The sequence below is a fragment of the Ursus arctos genome, unplaced genomic scaffold, assembly GCF_023065955.2.
Source record: "Ursus arctos isolate Adak ecotype North America unplaced genomic scaffold, UrsArc2.0 scaffold_30, whole genome shotgun sequence".
NCBI classification, from domain to species: domain Eukaryota; kingdom Metazoa; phylum Chordata; class Mammalia; order Carnivora; family Ursidae; genus Ursus; species Ursus arctos.
The window spans coordinates 20,125,994-20,146,819 of NW_026622986.1; the positions used below are offsets into that span (position 1 = coordinate 20,125,994).

Sequence of the window (20,826 nt, forward strand, 5' to 3'; positions counted from 1 at the left end):
GTAGAAGTCTCAAGGGCGCCTGGGTGGCTCGGTTGGTTAAGCAGCCTTAGCTTTAAGCAGCCGGATCTTGGTTTCTGCTCAGGTCACGATCTCATTGGTCATGGGATTGAGCCCTGTGCTGGGTTCCACACTCAGTGGGGAGTCTGCTTCTCTCCCTCTGTCCACCCTCCACCTCCCCCCGCAAATGTGTGTGTGCCCATGCTCTCTGTGAGGCAAAAGGTAAAAAAATAAATCTTTAAAAAAAAGTAGATGATTCAAACACCACTGGTGAGAGTACGAGAATGGTATAATACTCTGGAAAACAACCTAATAGTTTCTTATTAAACGAATCATATATCCAGTCTATGATCTAAAAATTGCACTTCTAGATAGTCATCTACGAGAAATGAAAACGTGTCTACAAAAAGTCTTAAAGAGTATTCACATATTACAACTCGTCATGATGCAAATGAATAAACCGTGGCATAAATATGACAGCGGAATCAAAATATTCAATAGGAAGATTAGAAGACAAAGGAAATACCCCAGAACTTAGAACTGAGGAAAAAAGACAGTAAAATGAAAAACAAATACTAGATAATCAAGTAGCACAATACAACCAATAAGATTTCCAGGAAAGTAGAGGAAAACATCCAAAGAGAAATTTAATTAAAAAAATTCTTAGAATCGAAAAACATCCAAGTTTATGTTGAAAAGGTCCATAGGGCCTAGCACAATGAAATAAAAAAGACATATTACAAGGCACACATCCTGCAAATTTAAAAATACCAGGTATAAATGTAAAATTCTAAAATCTACTAGAAAGAGAAACACTCAAGAGCAAGAATGATACTGGTCTTTTTAACAACACTGGAAGCTAGAGGACCATGACAATACCTTCAAAAGCCTGCTGAAAGAAATGTTTTCCAACTCAGAATTTTATATTCAGCCCGATAATAAATCAAAAGTAAACAGAAGAAAACAATACATTTTCAGGCATTCGGAATCGCAAAAAAATTACTGCTCTGGACACCTTTGCAGGAAATTTCTGTAGCGTGTGCTTAAAAAAAAAAAAGAGTAAAGGAATAAAGACATAAGTTCTAATAAAACAGAAAAGCAAAGGAAATTCCTGGAATGACTGCAAAGACAAGTCCGGCACAGCTGTGGAGCAGGGAGAAGGAAGCAAGCACCGTTTGGAGCAGAAGGGAATACTGAGGGAGTTGGGAGGAGGGATAAATCATCTGATTAAGTGTGATGTGGGGAAACTTTGTACAGAGTTTTGGGACAGAATGAAATGACTCAGTCAAACATACAAAGAAAACTAAGGCAATGAGATGTTGTAATTATTTACTCTAGGGGGAAAAAGTTGTAGGAAAAAGGGGAACATAATTATAGCACACTCTGGCTCAGGAGTAACTAAATTTTACAGTCACAATAATGAAAAGACAGTGTGTGTTAAACCAAAACGCTACATTGGGATGCTAAGGGATAAGGGCATAAAAGTACTAATTTCTCTTCTACCATAAGACAAATGATTAGTACACCTGAAACTAATATGTTCTGTCAATTATATCTCATAAAAGACAAATGATAATGTTTAAAATTTCCACATACGCATACTATTAAAAATATGGAAGTATGTGCTATTAACAGATACATTCATAAGGTTGTAAAGATAATCAGCTTTGAAATTATTTCCTTCATTGATAACTGCATCAAGTAATGTCTTCTAGCTTATAATTAAGCAATACAAAACTGCTGAGACTGTGTACTTTGTCATAGTTTTACTCAGACAAGCACGCTTTCGCATACTTATTCCCAGAAAGGTATCAAATTTATGAGAAGATGCTTTGTGCTGTAAAATGCTTCAGGACAAAGAGACGAGAGGCAAATACTGAAAAACAGATAAGGGAAAGGAGTTTTTAAAGTGAGACACGTAGTTTGGCTGCAAATCTGAATCATCTAGGCAGTGACACCCAGGCCACCCTGCCCCATTCTGATCTAATTGGTCTGAGATGGGGCCATGGGCTTATTATTCTAATATGTAACAAAGATTGAGTGATCTGAGTATCTCTGGATTAGCTGCATTATAGTGGTGAAAATGGAAAATGCTGAGATTGTCAGTTAATTTTGTTGATCTAGAAAGTAAAAAATACAGAACTAAAGGATCAGTCTGATGACATTATTCCCCAGCTTAAAAAAATAACATACAATGAGCAATCTCTTCAACGGGTCTGTACAGTTTAATGTCTTAGTCGGTTGACACACAAGGCCCTCTGTGATCGCGTTCCAGGGGCTACCTCTCCAACCTCAACCCCTCTAACTCCCCCCACAGGCCAACTAAGATACAGCCAAACTAAACTATTTTCAGCTTCCTTCAATGTACCCAAGTATTTGATTCCTCTTCCATTTGCATATTATTAGTCCTTCAGCCTAAAATAATATGCCCCTTTTACTCAGTCTCCTTCGCATGCCCAGTAAACTCCCACTTACAGTAAAGTACAAGTATACCTTTTTCGGTAAAGTCTTCCAGGAACCACGTGAGAAAAATTAATCACTTGCTTCTTGGTGATCATCACCACACTTTCCTACCTGTTAAAAAATTTACCATCCTGCATTTTTCCCCACCCTTCTCATTTGCTGATCTTTGAGTACTTTGGGAGTAACTATGTTACATTTTGTTTGCTTTTCATCTTTGTATCTCCTATGCCTAACTGAAGACTGGTGATGGCCTTTGATTAAATGTTAGTTGCATGAATGAGGATAAAATGATCGGATAACCACTGGCTCTAAATTTTCAACAGGAAAGTTAAAGGAAAAGAAAAATTCTAAATAGTAGGGGCGATTCAGGAGGCCTGAGCAATTATGGGACTTTAAGCAGCCCGTGAATGTTTTTCTTCATCTCCTACACCCTCTGTTCCCTTGTAGTCTGATTAAGGAAATTAAGAAAGGCTTAATAATAATAATAAAAAGAAAAAGAAGAAAATAAAACAACAGTAATAAAACTAGAGAAAAGAGGAGTTGGATAGGTAACACAAGGACAAAGACTTTGGTAATGTTTTGTTTCTTAAACTATGGGAAAAGATAAGCAGATGATAATTGTGTTAATCTTTATACTTTTTAACGTGTTAAAATACTGCTCTACATATAGTAGTGAACTCATGTAACAAGGACTAGAAAATAAAAACTGCTGAAAAAGCATGTATTAAATGTATACATATCCTCAAGAACTTAAACTGACCACTCTGAAATCACCTGACGTGTGGTATTTATGGTAATTGCATATATACATATGATTACATATACACACATATTTGTATATGTGTATACATACATCTGTATTTATAACTTTGGAAAAGACTATTTTAGCGTTCTTATCTACAGAACAAATGAACTAAAGCCATTTCATTTTCTTCACGGCTTCTCAAATCCAGGGGAAAAAATACCACACTGGCAGTTAACAATTGGTAGCATCATAAAACACTGGTTTATATTACGTCGGGTATTAAATGGAAAACGAAACTGAATTTAAAATGTAGACCTAATTACTAAGAAAGCATTCTGTTCAAAGAATGCCTAAAACTTTATCTATTGCCAGGCCCTTTTTCGTCTGTGTATTTTCTCTCTTCAGAAGACATCACATCGCATTCTCTGACTCAGAACAGGTTTTACAACTTCTTGGCCCTTTGGACTTCCAACTTCCAAATGTCTCATAACCTGTTCTAGACTAATTAAGGACACGCAATCTCCTATAGAGAACCAAAAGCATTCAGTTCTCTAATACCTAAGAAAGGAATAAAGGGTTTAGGATGCAGATTTCCGGAAACTCGTGCATCTCACAGGACAACTCATTCCCGAGTCTGAGGGAGCCGGCGAAATCAGAGAGAACGTGAAGGCGCACTGGCTTAAAGAACAGCGTAGAAAAAAAGCAGCACTAGTAATAATAATTTCAAAAAAAAAAAGTTGATAGGTTTCTGGGCGGACACTTATCTTGGGGCAAGCCACAGGATGCTTAATTAGAGACAGACCCTCAAAATACCTCCAGGTATCACTAGGTGCTTTCCGCTTTGCTTCGCTAAAATCCAAAAATTCTTAGTTTGGACTCTGGGATCCCAAATGCCTCCTCTTTCCACTCCTCGTTTCTCCCACACATCCAGTCTCTCCTGCACCTTCTCCCAGCCTAAAATACTGAGTTTCTACCCGCCCCCTCGAGAAAATCACTTCTCTGCGTCTCAGAACATTTGTGTCCACCGACAGTCCTGCCTCCGGCTGTCCGCTAAGGCAACCGGACCCTCCTCCTTGGAGTCGAGCCGTTGCGCAGCTCCATCCTTCTCACCTTGGTTACAGAAGAGGCTCCACAGTTTAGCGAAGATCAGCCCCATCATGAGCACCTGGGCGGGCCGCGGGATTCCTCAGCAGCAGGTGCCGCTGTGCCGGGCCCCCCACCACGGCGCTGGCTGTAGGGAACCGAGGAGAAGCCTACTGAGACCGCGCCGCGAGGGCTCTAGCTGGCCGAGAAGCCTCGATCGGCCGCTCAGCTACCAGTCAGAAGACACCGCGCCGAGTCCCTACCGGAGAGTCCTTTGTTTCGAGCCAACTGAGCCCAACGCCGACCCGTAGTCCCCTCGGTCTGAACCCACCTACCCACCAGCGCTTCATCCAGCCCCAAGCCCCGCCTCCGCTCCGCCTCCCCTCCCGAGTCCCGACCACCCATCGCCGGAAGGACGGGGCCTGACGTCGGCACGCTTACGTTAACCCACGCTTTCGACGTGGCGTTTCCTCCGGCTTCACTTCCGGTGGGCGGGCTCCAAATTGCTCCGCTGAGTGGGAGGTTTTGGGTACGTGGGAGTCGGGGAGTTTCCCTCCGTTAGAGTTTGTACTGGTCGCTGTTTGCAAGCGTTTGCCAGGTTCCGGTTCTCGAGTCTCTGTTGTTGGGCAGGTGCGCACCTGTCCTCTTAACGTAGGGGCAACTGCAGTTCCTCCCACCGAATAGCGGCCGTTTGCTACCCTGTTACTGCACGGAAGTAAGCGGTGTTTCTCTCTCACTACTGTCACCCCTGTCCAGGCAGGCGTGGGGTTCTGCGGTGATTCGAGATAGAATTGATCGGGAGACGATCCATGGAATGCTGGTGGCCACAGAGTTCAGTTATGTGATTAATTTAAAGCCCCCCAGTTTTGCCATGCATTTGGAATTGTCATGGAGCCCAAGTACACGAAACAAAATAACTTCCTTTAACTGAAATGGAATCCCAGTAATCTCTCCAGTTCAACAAAGTAGAGGGGAAAGCGTGCTGTACGTAGAGCAAAGAAACTGAAATTGCAAGGAAAAAGGTCGGATTAGGGAACTTTAAAAAATACGTATCTAATATTCCTTAGAAGGAACTGTTGTGAACTAAGATAATACCTGTAAGAACTGGCTGCGGCTGGAATTGATTCATTACTCAGTTAACCTTTTAAATCAAAAAGCCAATCCCCTACCTGTTTCCGTTCAACTTTATAATTTTTTAATTTTTTTGAGGATAGTTGACACAATGTTACATTGGTTTCAGGTATACAACATAGTGAGTCAACATCTCTATCTTATGCCATGCTCCCCATAAGTGTAGCTACCATCTGTCGTGGTACAATGCTATTACACAATTCCACTTTGTTCTTCATGTTAGGTTCCAACAAATTGAAAAGTTTCACAGCCTGAGATGAAGCCTAATTCCCAGTTAAGGAGAAAACTTAATTAAAAAGCTATGGACTTTGGTCAGGTGGTAGATTTTAACCCAGGTGGAGGGGACTTTTAACATGCCAAACTATTTCGTTACCTATGCAAAGAGAAGTGAAGTGTATGACTTATGAAGTACTCCCAGTATTAAGATTCAAAGACCCTTTAAGACTTCTATATGGTATAATGTGCTCCAACTTTCTGACATTAAAGAGAAGTTATAACCTCCCACATAGAGGAAAAGGTATGAACTGAGCCTATGTAAAGTAGTTTCAGGACCATGAATTGGCTCAAATATTGATGATTTTGTGTTTGTGTAAACAGAGGCTTGAAGGGACATTTCTAGTCCTAGTTTCATTATTAATAAAAAGTTATTCCATAAATAGTTATGGAATCTAAAGTTTCCATAACTTAGATTCAACTGTTAGACATATATATAAACCACATTCTACTTTTTCTGGCTTTCAGATTTCCAATGAACAGTTTCTGAAAGAAAGCAGTTTTTTACAGAGTTTTGAAGCCAAAAAATTACATATTTCTTGAATATTTTTATGATGGTGTAATGATACTTTAGAAAGTAAATTTGAAGTATTTTCCCTTTTAATTAAGTGGCATGAATATATTTGAGCAGGACTGTTTATATTTCTATTGATTCTACTCTTTCAAAATATCCAAAACATTTTTTTTTTTGAAAAAATTAATCTCTATACCCAACGTTGGGCTCTAACTCACAACTCTGATATCAAGAGTTGCATGCTCTGCCAACTGAGCTAGCCGGGTGCCCCAAAGTGTTTGAAACTTTTATGTTGAAGAATTGTTCTAATTTTTATCATCTTTTCTGTAATTTACCTGACAACGGGACTGCTGTAATATTTTTAAAATATTTTTTCACATTAGAAAGTGTTGTTTGTAGATTTAGGAATTTGAAATTTTTACTAACTGGAAGGAAAGAAAACTAGTCACAACTAAAAAAAAAGATTAACAAAATATAGTTGTGAATTACCTAAAAAGAAATCATACTAATATACCATAATTATCTCTTAGAAAAGATACACTTTAGTTCATTTTGTACATTTGTATTACACATAGTAGGAACACTTGTCAATTTAATCAAATTAGAGAATTTTGAGTAATATACTTTTTAAATATAGCACTTAAAACATAACACCTTTATTGATTTTTTTCTGAAAACCTCCCTTTAAAATTTTTTTAAAACTAATTTCAAAAGATCCAAAGAAGGAAACACTGTTCTATGAAACGTTACTATTTGAATATAAATTATTTCGAATTCGTGAAATAAGAAAAAAAGTCATAGAAAAGGTATGTAATACTGTTGTTAGGATTAGAACTTATTTTCTGAAGTATTAATTGGAAATAACTTCAATTAAAACAGAATGCTGGTAGTCTTTCTCTCCAACAAATTTTAAGACAAAGATAAAAGTACTGTACTTAGAGCAAAACAAAGAAATTAAAATTTCAAGGAAAAATGAAACATTGAACAACTAGGAAATTAAAAACAAACTATATTCTTTAGAAGGAATTCATTATGAACTAACTTCAGATAATACTTAGAAGAATTGGCAGGAATTGAATTCAGTTTACTACTCTGTTAGCTAAGATAAATTGCATGCATGGCTTGAACCAAGAGTCCAGGAGTCCAGGGATAGTATGTTCTGCCAACTAGGAATGAAATTTACTCTTTAAAAACAACTCTCCTACACACTTAAGCTTATGTCCGATTTGACTTTAGTCTCCAGATGAGCAGAGAATGATAGATTCCCAGATTTCCTAGACTTTTTTCCCTGATCCCCTCATACCTTCTTCATGAAAGTAAATATTTTGGAATATGTTTGTTTTTTGATAAGGTTAAGCTTTGGAGAACCACAGACTTAAAATTGTAAGATTAAAAAAAAACATTATAAGATTATATCTAAGATTTTTTTGCTCCCCCACATTGGGGGCCATATCACCCCACTGAGAAAATACAACCTGAATGACCCTTACATGGATGTATTCCTATAGGAATCTTTCTTTGCTTAGACAATATGCACTATGCCAACTTCAGATTCATAATATGCTTTTCTTGGACCCAACCCAGGAACACCAAGAAGCATCTTCGTCAACATAACTGTCACTACAATAGTGTCTAGACAAGAATAGTCTAATTGTGCTCAGCACTCTTCACGTGTGCTTAACTAGTGAACTAATTTCCAGCAAATACATGTTTTATCAGCATTTTCTTTCTCTAGTTCACATAGATGCCCATCCATCTATCTATCTAGTCATTTAACGTTTAAGTGCCTATTACTTGTTAAGGCAATGGGTGTTCAGTGATGAGATGAAGTCTATTCTCATGGAATTTACAATCTAGTCCAACTTGTTCCTTCTTCTCCCTTATCTCCTAAATACAGATTCCAACCATCATTGGTGCCATGGTCACAATGTTGAGGCTGCAAAAATTCCTTTGGAAATGCCTGATGTAGGCATTTTCCTAATCACTTTTATTTTTTTTTAAGATTTATCTATTTATTTGAGAGTGGGAGGGAGAGAGCCTGTGCACATGCAGAGTGGGGAGGAGCAGGGGGATAGGGAAAGGAAGTCTAAGACAGACTCTGGACTGAGGGCAGAGCCCAATGCAGGGCTCAATCTGGTCGCTGAGATGAGGACCTGAGCAGAAAGCAAGAGTCGGAGGTTTAATGGACCACGCCACCTAGGTCCCCCTGGACATTTTCTTAATCACTTTTAGATGATTTAGCTATGGAAGCATCCTATCAACTTACTGAAGAAGTAAGCTACGATGTAAAGAGTTGGTATTTAGAAGGCAGGGGCTGTGGTCTTTATTCTCACTTTCTAACGAACTATGAGGCCACAGAGTTATTTCAGCTCTGGGAGTCTTGTTTTACTCTTTCATAAAAGGGAACCACATTACAGGGTTGTTATGTGGCTGTAAGTTAAAATATCTTAAACAGAACCTGTTTGGCGTATCATAGAAAGTAATTATTACACATTTTAAACATTTCTGTGTGAGACTTAGAAAAAGACTTTAAAAATCTTTAACTATAGTTATGTGTAAATGGCCACAGCTGCAAAAACAAACAAAAATATAAGGCAAGGAGGCAATTCTTTGTAGTTTCCTATTCAATCATAAAATGTCCGACTTTCATTAGGCATCTTGTCCTTTTGAATCTTTTCCTTCATCTGTAACATATAAATTATGCCAAAGGTCTCAGAGCCTTAAAGTATAACTCAGCTGTGTTACAGGTAACCGCTAGCCTCGTTTAACTAATTATAAATACTATACGTGGGTTTTTAAGTTTTAACTGATAATTCATGGATATTAACACACCATTAACCCAGCTTTCAAAACTCTGAATAATGGCGTTCATTCACAGCTGAAGTCTGATCAGTACGCCTCCGAGAGATAAAATAATTCTGAAGTCAAAGGGTGGCTTATAGCTTCAAATAAACTCTGGCTTCCTTCTTTTGTTGGAGGACAACTAGCAGGTAACTAATTGGATCTCCAATTTATTCAGACCAGCAAAGCCTTCGATTTCACCCACACCGTTTCCTCATTTCCCCAGGCACCCACCCCAGGCGCTGGATCAGGAGGATCACCCAGGCCGCCGCCCCTTCCTCCTGAGAGGCCCAGAAAACCACCTGCACGTGGAGGAGCCGCCAAAAGAGCTCGGAAACTCCGAAGACCTGACGTACGACAATTTGCGGTTGCGGATTGGGGAACCGGGGAGGGTGGGACGCGTCGCCGGAAGTGACGCAAGCCGGAAGCGGCTTTCTGCAGAGAAATAGGGGGCGCGGTTTTGAAATGAGGTCTGAAGGCTGAATGTGAGTGAACGGAAGCCGGTCTCTTTTCCAGGCCAGTTCGCAACGGATTAGCTTGTCTTTTTTTTCCCCCCTGTATATTCTCTGCAACGTGAGGGACATGGCCTCACAGTAATTTCCGTGAGCGTCTCTAAAGGACCAAGGACGTGTGTGGTGGAGGCGAGGAAGCCGCTCTAAACTGGCCACGCTCGAGAAAGCGTGGATGTACCTCCGCAATCCCGAATATAACTTGGAAAGAGCGGCGCGTTTTTCCTGGCCATCTGGTGGTCCCGGCACGCGTGGGTGGCTGCTCATTGCCAAGACGCTGCTCACTGTTAATTCGGAAAGAGAAAAAAAGCCACCGTTTTCCAGCATTTTTCTTGAGGAGAACCAACACAGTAGGAAAAATGTCTGTTTTCCCTAAAATATCTTTGAGACTTGAGGTTGAAAAGTATCTTAAAGAGGGTTTTATGAATAAGGAGGTAGGTCAAATAAACCTGTTAGAGGATATTTGCAAAAATTCAGATGTTTACACACGCTGGAAAAATAGGGGGAAAAAAGCCTACAGCGAGACCCAATCTTTACACCGTTGTTTCTTCTCGTTTTTTCGAAAGTAAAAACTGCCAGTATCTTCCCGCGGGTATTTAATGTTTCGAGATAAGAGGTGAATGAGGTCTACGTTTCAACACTTAGGAATGTAAAAGAAGGGAAGGGAAAAGAGAGGTTATGTGCGTGGCAGTAGGCATGGCACGGAAGGGGTTACAAGAATGAATGGAAAAAGATAACCTGTTCTCGAGAATTTAAGTCCAGACACCCGCGTTCTTAGAGCGCTTGCTGTGGCATCAGGTGAAAAGGATACTATAATGCGTTAATGCCTCTTAAATGCCGTTAGTTGTGCTGGGTGATTTGCAAACCTTTACACCTTAATATTAGCAGTCTCTCTCTCTCTCTCTCTCTCTCTCTCTCTTTTTTTTTTTTTTGGTAGAGATTTCTTTTCCATTTTAATAGGTGAGAGAACTGAGGGTCCAAAAGCTGACCCAAATTGACTATCAAGTAATAGGACTGAAATCTGAAGCTGAGGAGCTCAGGTACAATGAAAAAAAAAAAAAAAAAAACAGAATTGGAGTGCCAGGTCCTTGATTTGTGTCCCTGTGCTTTGAGTAAATTATTTCATACCGTTTAACCTTAATTTCCTTTTCTGTGAAAACTGAGGATGTTAAAAATATTTACAAGGTTGCTTTAAAATATTAATCATAAGTGCAAGCAACTGGCATCGTTCTGGCACGCAAGTCCTCAACCAATATTCATTCCATGTGCTATTGGCAGCGCCTAACACAGAACTCCTCAGTGACTGTTGTCTTTGATTGCCAAGCTCGTGCTCTTTACATTTTACTGTCCTGCCTCTAGGTAACTTTGTATTTTCTAAATCTTTGCTTTTCTATTCAAAGTAAAGCCTAGGACTTAATTGTTGTTCATGAATGAGGATATTACTGAAGCTATGACTTTTTAGATTTTATTTCTGCATTTCATTTTCAAAGATTATATTAAGGGATTAGAGAGTATGGAAAGAGAAAATACCTTCTCTTGATTTCAAAGAATTAAAAATATAAGGAGCATATTAAGAGAAATAGAGGCATTCAGCAATTTTCCCCACAATTTTTAAAATGGTAAATATTGTGTTATAAAAGAAGATCCAAATGTCTGTCTTTGACACCATTTCTGCCTCAAACTCACTAAACGATTTTACAAAAAAAAAAAAAAAATAGCCATTCCTTTGTAACAGTACTGGAAGCAAAGGTATATTCAGTTTTAATAAAAACAAACCAAACTTGAGAAAGTACTAAAACTTTGAGGCTGGTGGATTACTAGGCTGGCAGGTGGTTTATGAAGATGCTGTGAGGCAGGGTACAAAGATGACAAAAATGGGAAAATATGTGTCTCATAAAGCTTCAGCTAATCACAGGGGGACTTGGTTTTTTGTCTTTAAACCTCCATTTCTGACAGGTTATCTTTGCTGCCTTTTTGGATGATATTTGTTACATTTAAAAATACCGTATTAAAAAGATGTGGATATTCTTTGGATGACAGTATCAATATTACTTATTCAAATACAGGTGTTTTAAAAGGCTGCTAATGAATTTGTTGACATGAGGCTAGCAAGTAAATAGCTCTACAAAATCACGTATTTGATACATTATAAGTAGAATAAAATCATGAATTTATATGAATAAGCATCGCAAACATTAATATGTTCAAAATGTTAATGATGCTTTGAAGTTGAGGCAATGTTTTTTTTTTTTTCAAGCCCTTTATGTTGGGCATTTTGTTAGGTGTTTATTACCACAATTAAACCCCAAAACCCTGTGAAGTATTACATTCTGCTAGTGTTATTAATAAACAATACAGCAAAATGAAATGGAACTGAACAGTTGCTGAAAGATGTTTCATTAGTCAGAACAAATGTGTGTACATAATCTGCTTAATATTTTTAGTTAGTTCTCATAGTGACATTGGAACATTAACTTGTTTTTCTCTTTTCAGATTGTATCTGCTTTTGGGAAACAAGCAGCAGAAAGGAAATTTGAAACTCTGTTAAATCACTTGTCACATCCTCCATCATTCACAACTGTCAGGGTAAATACACATCTAGCCTCAGTGCAACATGTGAAAGATCTGTTGTTTGATGAACTTCAGAAGGTATGTACAAATTTTCTATGTCACTATGTCCATAATTGCATTTCTACAATCTGTGTCATGTTGCTCCCCACTAAAATCCCATGAACTTAAAATAGTATTCCAATTTTACATATAAGGAAATAGAAGATCATGAATATTAAGTTGTTCAAGTGGTAATGGTAGAAGTAATGTTAGAACTTGAACCTAGGGGCTCCTGGGTGGCTCAGTTGTTAAGCGTCTGCCTTCGGCTCAGGGCGTGATCCCAGAGTTCTGGGATCGAGCCCCACATTGGGCTCCCTGCTCCGCTGGGAGCCTGCTTCCTCCTCTCCCACTCCCCCTGCTTGTGTTCCCTCTCTCGCTGGCTGTCTCTCTCTCTCTCTGTCAAATAAATAAAATCTTAAAAAAAAAAATTAGTAATTTAAAATTTCATCTAGCTGGTGAGGATGGGGAGAAACTGGAACCTTTATACATTACAGGTGGGAATGTCAATGGTTTGGCTTTGGAAGACAGTTTAGCAGTCTCATGGGGTACCTGGGTGGCTCAGTCATTAAGCGTCTGCCTTCGGCTCAGGGTGTGATCCCGGAGTTCTGGGATCAAGCCCCACATCAGGCTCCTCTGCTGGGAGCCTGCTTCTTCCTTTCCCACTCCCCCTGCTTGTGTTCCCTGTCTCGCTGGCTGTCTCTCTCTGTCAAATAAATAAATAAAATCTTAAAAAAAAAAAAAAAAAAAGACAGTTTGGCAGTCTCTTAAAAAGTTAAACATAAACTTATTGTACAACTCAGAAATTCCACTCCTAGGTATATACCCAAGAGAAGTGAAAACATATGTCCTTACAAATGCTTGAACATGAGTGTTCGTAGCCGCATAGTTTATAGTAGCCAAGAGAGAGATGCTGTTCCAATGTCAACTGGTGAATAGAAAAATAAAATGTATATTCATAGAGTGGAATACTGTTCAGCAATAAAAGTAATGAACTGATACATGCTGCAACATTGGTGAACCTCAAAAACACTATTATAGTAAATGAAAGAAACCAGACACGAAACACTATATATTGTATGATTCCATTTGTCTGAAGTATCTGGAAAAGGCAAATTGATAAAGAAAGGTTGCCTGGGGTTGGAGCTGGGAACAGGGATCGATTGCAGATGGACATGAGCAATCTGTGTGTGGTGCTGAAAATGGTCGAAAACTGGGTCGTGGCGATGGTTGCACAATTTCTTTAGACTTACTAGAAATCATAGAATTGTGCATTTAAAATGGGTGCATTTTATGGTATGAAAATTAAACCTCAATAAGGCAGTTTTAAACAAGGCATGGGGCAGAAACAATAAGCAGGTGATGTGGTTAATTTTTTAAACTAAAAAAGTTGCATTTTATGAAAGTTATGCATGTGGATGGTTTTATGAAAGTTTTAATTCAGTATCATTTTAACATCTAATAGAAAAGGAGAGAAGGAAACCTTGGCTTGAGAAGGATTGATCTCTGTGTAAAATATTTCTGTAGTGTAAAGGAAATAGTACCAATAAAACAAAACAAAAACAAAAGACAGAATTCATTATCCTTCTTTTGGAAGGATCAGTTTGCCACAGCCTGGATGCTGTAAGGCCATCAAACAGTGTGGGAAAGAGAAGTAAACAAGGAGTTTACACTTCAGATTTTTTTTTTTTTTTGGAAGAAAGGTCCAGCCCTTCAGTGCAGTGGGGCCACATTGCACTTTAGCTTTTCTTTTTCTTTTCTTTTCTATTTTTTTTTTTAAAGATTTTATTTATTTGAGAGAGAGAGAGCGTGCACACATGAGCAGGGTGGAGGGGCAGAGGGAGAAGGAGAAGCAGGCTCCCTGCTGAGCAGAGAACCTGATGTGGGGCTTGATCCCAGGACCCTGGGATCATGACCTGAGCCGAAGGCAGCCGCTTAACTGAGCCACCCAGGCACCCCTACATTTCGGATTTCTTAGTAGCCATCTATTAGGTAAGGTTGGTCTGAAATCTCCTTTGCCTGGAAGAAGCAAAAGTTAGGAGAGCTGTTGACTTGGTAGAAATATAGATTGCTAAAATACAAATTTTTTCTCTTATCAACTGGAAATAAATTGATTTTAAGAGTTTTTCTAGGTAGTGTGTGGATACCACAGGGCAATGGAAATACCTATTATTGTTACTATTCTTTCATGTAGTATGTGAAAATTCATGATTTAAAATCCCTAGCCTACATGGCAGAGACTTGTTCTGAAATACTTGCATGTTGCTCTCTCTCAGACTATAGTATCTTTGCTATCCATTCCACTGTTCTGCTTTTTATTCTGATGAGTGCATTGCCCAGTTATTTTCTGCCTGCAACAGTGGTGTGCTGGTACATTATCGAAAATCCCACTTTCTGGGAAAAACAACCCTTTGTAGCATTTGCTGATTTCAGTGGTGTAAATATTCCCACTGTGGTCAATTTCAGGCTAGCAGTGTGACACTGAAATTGGGCAGAGATGCGCATAATTGGTTCTTCTGAGACTGTGTGAGCTGGCCTTGCACCTATACTCCTGATTATGCACCCATTTCCAGTGTGAAAACCAAGTATGATAGAGGATACTGAAAATCCTGAACTTTTGCCAAAAAGCATTTATTTCCCTCAGAAAAACTGACAGGGCATTCAGTACTGGTGGTGTATAATAAATAGTATTTAGTAATCTCAATCCTTAATGTCCTATTCAGAACGTTTCCTTAAAAGAGTGTTATATGCAATTCTATATTAGATACATGTTTTCAAAATAAGTCACCTAAGGTAAATATGGATTGTCTTTATAAAGCCAAACTGTAAACAAAATTGAACCTTATAAAGAAATTGAGATACTTCAGGATAAAATACAGACAAAACATAGTTGTTTTGAAATCTTTGTTTTTTTATAGTATTATGTGGAATAAAGTGAGAATATCCTAAACCAAACCTCATGCTCTGCTAGGTAATGACAATGAAAAGACCTGTAAATTGAAATTTATCTGTTATATTGATGGCTTCATAATTCTGTTTATTTTTAACAGCAGTTTAATGGATTAAATGTTCCTATTCTTCAACATCCAGACCTTCAGGATGTCTTACTTATTCCTGTTATTGGACCTAGGTTTGTAACTATTATATTTTCAAATTAAATTCTTCTAAAAATTTGTCACAGGTTTTTTCTTACTATTTGGTGATAATACTAAGTTTCTCTGTTATTAGCAACTTCATATAGACAGGCAATTCACAAATTCATAAATGCAACTGCATATTCTATCATGGAAGATATTACAAAAGACTAGGAATGGGCCCAGATACCTTGAAAATAATGCATTTTAGGTCCATTGGTGCAGTGATTGGTGGCTTTTCCTCCTACTTAGTAAGAAACTTCATATGGTTACTTATATGTATTAAGAGATTCCATGGCTAATTTAAAACTTTTTTTGTGCTGCCACAAAAATATAAAACAGCATATTTCCTACTTTCATAGTTGATGTGTTTGTAAAATTTTATTCATTAATTCAGTTATTTTAAATTACTATGTATGTTCTATGAGTGTAACAGGCATTGTTCTCATTTGTGTATTTGGAAGGCATATGTTTGAAAATTGGGGGGAAAAGCTTTCATATTTAATGGGAGTTCAATTCCCAAGGAATATTTTTAAATCCCTAATTATGGTTTAATTTTTTTTATGCTGCGAAGAATTATAATAAATACAAAAATGCTCATTTTGCTAAAGCTTGAAAGTAATTTAGTGGTCATTAGTAAAGCAGTGGTTCAGTAAATTATGGTTTATTGTGCAGTGAAATATTATATGGGCTTTAATGGGAGAGAATTATATGTACCAATAAGAGAAGATAGTCACAATTAAGTATCGAAAGGAAACTGCCAGATATAGGATAATTACACTTTTTTTTGCAATTACAAAAAATACACATTTATGTATATTTACTTATATATAGAAAAAGTTCAAAGGCTATAACATACCCAACTATTAATAGAGATTAATTTTGAGTGGTTAACTCTGAAGAGGTTGGATTGGGAGAAAAGGGGTAAGAGATTTTCATTTGTAACATTTCTATGTTATTTTTACTATAAGCTTGTATTACTTTTGCAATTAAAAAAAAGATTTTGCGAGTTCCTTATTTTGTTTCTTAAGATGAAATTTGTAGACAGTGAAATGGAAAGATCTTAAGTGTACCATTTGCTGAGTTTCCTCAAATTTGTACAACTGTGTCGCCAAGACTCACCCCAATCAAGGTAGAAAGATGTCCATAATTCTCCCTGATTCTGTATAATGTATTTCATTCTTTTTATTTTGTTTGTTTGTTTATTTATTAAAAGATTTTTATTTGAGAGAGAGAGCACACGATTGGGGCGTGGGGCAGAGGGAGAGGAAGAAGCAGGCTCCCCACTGAGCCGGGAGCCAGGCTCTGGACTCAATCCCAGGCCCCTGGGATCATGACCTGAACCAAAGGCAGACACTTAACCGAATGAGCCTCCCAGGCACCCCTATTTCATTCTTTTAGATATCTGCATACTTTTAACACATTTTTTCATCCCTCTATTGATGGACATTTAATTTTTTCCTGTTTTTCATTATTACCAACAGTGAATATTCTAAGGATGTTTCTTTGTGGACCTGCGTAAACCTGTCTACAGGATGAACTGGTACAACATGGAATCATTGGTTCATTGGTCTGTGCATATTTTAGTTTGAGACATATTGCATTCTAAAAAGTTTTACCAGCTAATGTTTCTAGCAATATATGAGAGATTCTCAATCTTTCATTCTTGCTAATATTGGCCATGCTACCTCTTTTAAAGTATTTAGGTGATTTAACTTTAATTATTTTCTGAATTTAGTACCCTTTCATCCTATTCTTTGTAGTGATCTTAGACACTCATTAGAATGTTAGTGAACTATAAAACACAAATAATGGGTTATGACAGGAAGGTATTCAAAAATCATTTAGGATTATAGATTCACATACCTACCTCTCATTTCTAAAAGGAGCAAATCAATTCTTGTTTTTAAAACTCATTATCACTATTATTTTATGACTTTCCACTATGAAAAATGAGGAAGTTCTTACACTTAAATTTTATCCCGTAAAACCTCCGCCAGCCAATTTTTATTTACTGTGTTAGTTCTTTAAGCATTGCACAGGCTTATAACGTTGTTATTCTAGAAGCTTATAACGTTGTTATTCAAAAATTCAAATGGATGCTGTGCTTACTTTGAGTCCTAATGGTTCATTCCTGAGTTCTTTGTCTCGATTACTCTCTTGGTTGGTGAGTATAGTCATTTATCAGGTCTGCAGCACCTGTTTCCCCATCTCCAAAGTAAGTGTTCTCATCTCCAAACTGTTTACTTTCTTGCTTAAGAATTGCCTGTTGCCTTTATATTTAAACAATAGATTGGCTGATTATAGTACTTTCAGGTCCCATGTTATTTCCCTTAGCACTTTGTAGACATTGCTTTCACAATGTCATGGCATCAAGTGTTGTTGTGAAAAAAATCAGAGGCCAAAAATCAGAGGCCCCTGCCAGCAGCATCTTAGTTTTCGCTTGGAGATCTACAAATCCTCCATCACTGAACTTTAGAAACTGGGCTAGGATAGATCTTGATAGATAGAAAACTGGGCTAGGATAGATCTTTTTACCCTTCTCTCTTGCTTTTTAATGAAACAGTGGAACTTGTTATTTACAAGTCAGCCAATAGTTCTGTGAATATTTTCCTGTATTCTCTATAAGAACACTAGGGGGCGCCTGGGTGGCTCAGTTGGTTAAGTGTCTGCCTCCAGCTCAAGTCTGGGTTCAAGCCAGGTGAGCCCCCTGTTGGATTCCCTGCTCAGCGGGCAGTCTGCTTCTTCTCCCTTTGCTCTTCCCCCTGCTCCTGCACTCACGTGCGCTCTCTCTCTTTCTCTCTCAAATGAATAAATAAAATCTTAAAAAAATACCCCACTAGGACTATAGGTTGGATTGGTGATTGACTAGATGGACTCAAAGGACTCATCATGTAGTTGTGCTCGTGGTGAAGATTTATTACAGGAAAGGACACAAAAACAAAATCTACAAAGGGAAGGGTGCTTGGGGCAAAATCTGGAGGAAGCCAGGCACAAGCTTCCAAGGGACCTCTCCCCCACGGAGTTACTAGGACGTGCTTAATTCCTCTGGCAACGAATTGTGACAAGAGTAAAATAGTTGCCTAGGAGGGAAGCTCTTCAGAGACACAGTGGCCAAGTTTTCTATCAGATCCTGGTCATGTCGGCACCCTCTGCCCGGCATGTACCAAAATTTCAGGCTCCCAAAAGGAAAACAGGTGCTCAGAACAAAGCACATTGCTTGTACAAACATTTAGAAACAATAATCTACTCTTCTCATTACGGAAGGTTTTCAATCAGTGCTGGGAACTGTTTCCCAGTCACGTTTGCAGATGCCAGCCAAGGGCTGACCTTGCAAGCAGGCCTTTCTAAAAATAGCAGTCTCAAGCCTGTTGTGTTCTCTCTTACCTCCGAGGCTTTCTTATCGTTTATTTCCCAGTTTGCTACTTTCTGTTTTTAATCTAGTTTTTGTTATACCCCATGTTTGAGTTTTTCCTTTTTAGTTATTTTTGAAAATACAAAAACCTATTTGAAATTTTTTTCCTTGAGTTTTTGTTCGGTTGTTTTTTTTTTTGTTGTTGTTGTTTGTTTTTTGTTTTGCTACTACCTATGTAGGTCCCATGTTGAGCTAATCCTTTCTGCTTCTATAATTCACTGAATGGAAACTGTTGCATTCACATAGCTTCTTCTAGTCTGCCGTTTGCTCAAAAGTGACATAGAATGGGGTAAAGTGTGTCCCTAGACAACTAAACAGATGTGTTTTTCAAAAATGCTTTCAACAAGTTTTCCCTAATGGCACATTTCTAGTCCTGGTGAGCAGAGCTGATAAAGACTGAGGCTCTCTGAAGGGTTCCAGCTCTTAGCTCTTTTTTTGCATGGGGCTTTAATTATTATTTCTGCTTAGTTAAGTCTGGTGAGGAACACCAAACGTGGTTGCTATTTCCCTCCCCTTAGCTACCCCTAGTAAGTTTATCCAGATTTATCAGGGAAAGCGTAGATGCCTGCTTCGCCACTGCTGACAGTCCTGTTCCTCTTTCAGCTTTCTCTGCTGTGAATGGGACACTAACAAGACCTTCTCAGATTCTCATTTCTCAACCTGAACCCCCAGTCTGGGTTCTAAGTAATATTTGATTAGGCCTCCGGGAGCTTTTGCTTTTCAGAGACATTCATACCCTGTTGAAGAACTAGGTTGGATCCATATTTCTCTGTGTGAGACAATTCTTTCTCCTCAGTGGGAATATAGAGGTTTCTTAGTTTTATTATAAATGGCATGTCCTTCTCAGATCATTGTTTCTTTCTTCATTTCTGCAGACTTCAGAAAAAGAAATACACTCTTAGTCTTTTACTTATCTTTTACTGGAAACCCAATATCATATAATTATTTAAAATATCAAAATATAGGTTAAACTGAATTTGTAGATAATGAACAATTTTAAAAGTAATTTCTCACCATAAATTCTGGTTCCCTCAGTTTACTTAATATGATACTTAATATACTGATTAAATATATTTTAATGTTTAAGGTTTTATCCTTGGTAATATAATGAGATTGAACATAAGGTTGTAGTGTTGAATTTGATGGTATCAATGTCAACTGTATTGAAAAACTTAGGAGAAAATTGAGTGCCAGGCTTCTCTTGTTATGAGTGTTTTTTAACATTCTACCCAAGCGTCATTTTCTAAAGACTGAATTTACATTAGTAGAATTTTTTAGGTCAACATTCAGTTCATAATTTTTAAGGATCTCTACATTTTTTTTTTTTTTGTTAGCACACCTCCCTTTTTGGCAAAAATCTCAAAAAAATATTTTTAACAGGTCAGAAAATTTTCTTTTTTTCCTTCACAATGAATAACTAATCCAGTAGCATAACTCTTGAGATCCAAATAAGGCTGGATTCGCCTCTCTCGCCCTGCTTGATTTCCATCTTTCATAGTTGTCTTGTTAGTATCAGCACTTTAATATTTCAATTGCCGTTTGTGTATATGAAATAATATGGTAAATGCAATAGAATATTCAAGTAATTGCACAAAAATGGATGATTAAGTACAGATGGCAATCCTGAAAAAGAAATATTTGTTGGTATGCAATAATATACAACATCTTAAAATTATAATCATTATCTCCTATTTGGTATAGAGTTGGTAATATGTGCAGTTAAATGCCAAATGGAGGGGTCCCTGGGTGGTTCAGTCAGTTATGCATCTGCCTTTGGCTGGGGTCATGATCCCAGGGTTCTGAGATTGAGCTCCTTATCAGGTTCCCTGCTCAGCAGGGAGTCTGCTTCTCCCTCTCCCTCTGTCCTGCCCCTGCTTGTGCTCTCTCTCTCACGCTGTTTCAAATAAATAAATAAAATCTTGTAAACTTATCCATTTGTTTTTTTTATTTATATATATATTTTAGTGGGACATTCTCATAATCTCACTCTTTAATTCATAGACACCTGACTTTTAAACCTATTTTACTAATTTTTTCTTAATCTGAGTACCTTCATACTATTTTCCCTCCTATCTGTATTACTCTACTATCAGAAAATCCTTTCTTTAATGTTG

At 37.9% G+C, this 20,826-nt stretch overlaps 2 protein-coding genes across 5 annotated transcripts in view; one reads left to right on the forward strand and one right to left on the reverse strand.

Moving 5' to 3' along the window:
- The window catches only part of ARL5B (ADP ribosylation factor like GTPase 5B), a 28,359-nt gene extending 23,654 nt beyond the window's left edge, over window positions 1-4,705 (reverse strand). Inside the window, exon 1 of one of the 2 annotated variants that reach the window (XM_026478979.4) lies at window positions 4,316-4,705. In XM_026478979.4, the coding sequence (XP_026334764.1) occupies window positions 4,316-4,364 (49 nt within the window). In that variant the 5' untranslated portion in view covers window positions 4,365-4,705. The remainder of the gene's footprint in view (window positions 1-4,315) is intronic. The other variant, XM_026478981.4, reaches the window with a different exon arrangement.
- Window positions 4,706-9,479: 4,774 nt separating this feature from the next.
- NSUN6 (NOP2/Sun RNA methyltransferase 6) overlaps window positions 9,480-20,826 on the forward strand; it is a 65,434-nt gene continuing 54,087 nt past the window's right edge. For 2 of the 3 annotated variants that reach the window (XM_048219410.2, XM_026478975.4), the window contains exons 1-3: window positions 9,480-9,990; window positions 12,050-12,205; window positions 15,214-15,293. In XM_048219410.2, the coding sequence (XP_048075367.1) occupies window positions 9,916-9,990; window positions 12,050-12,205; window positions 15,214-15,293 (311 nt within the window). In that variant the 5' untranslated portion in view covers window positions 9,480-9,915. The remainder of the gene's footprint in view (window positions 9,991-12,049; window positions 12,206-15,213; window positions 15,294-20,826) is intronic. The other variant, XM_026478973.4, reaches the window with a different exon arrangement.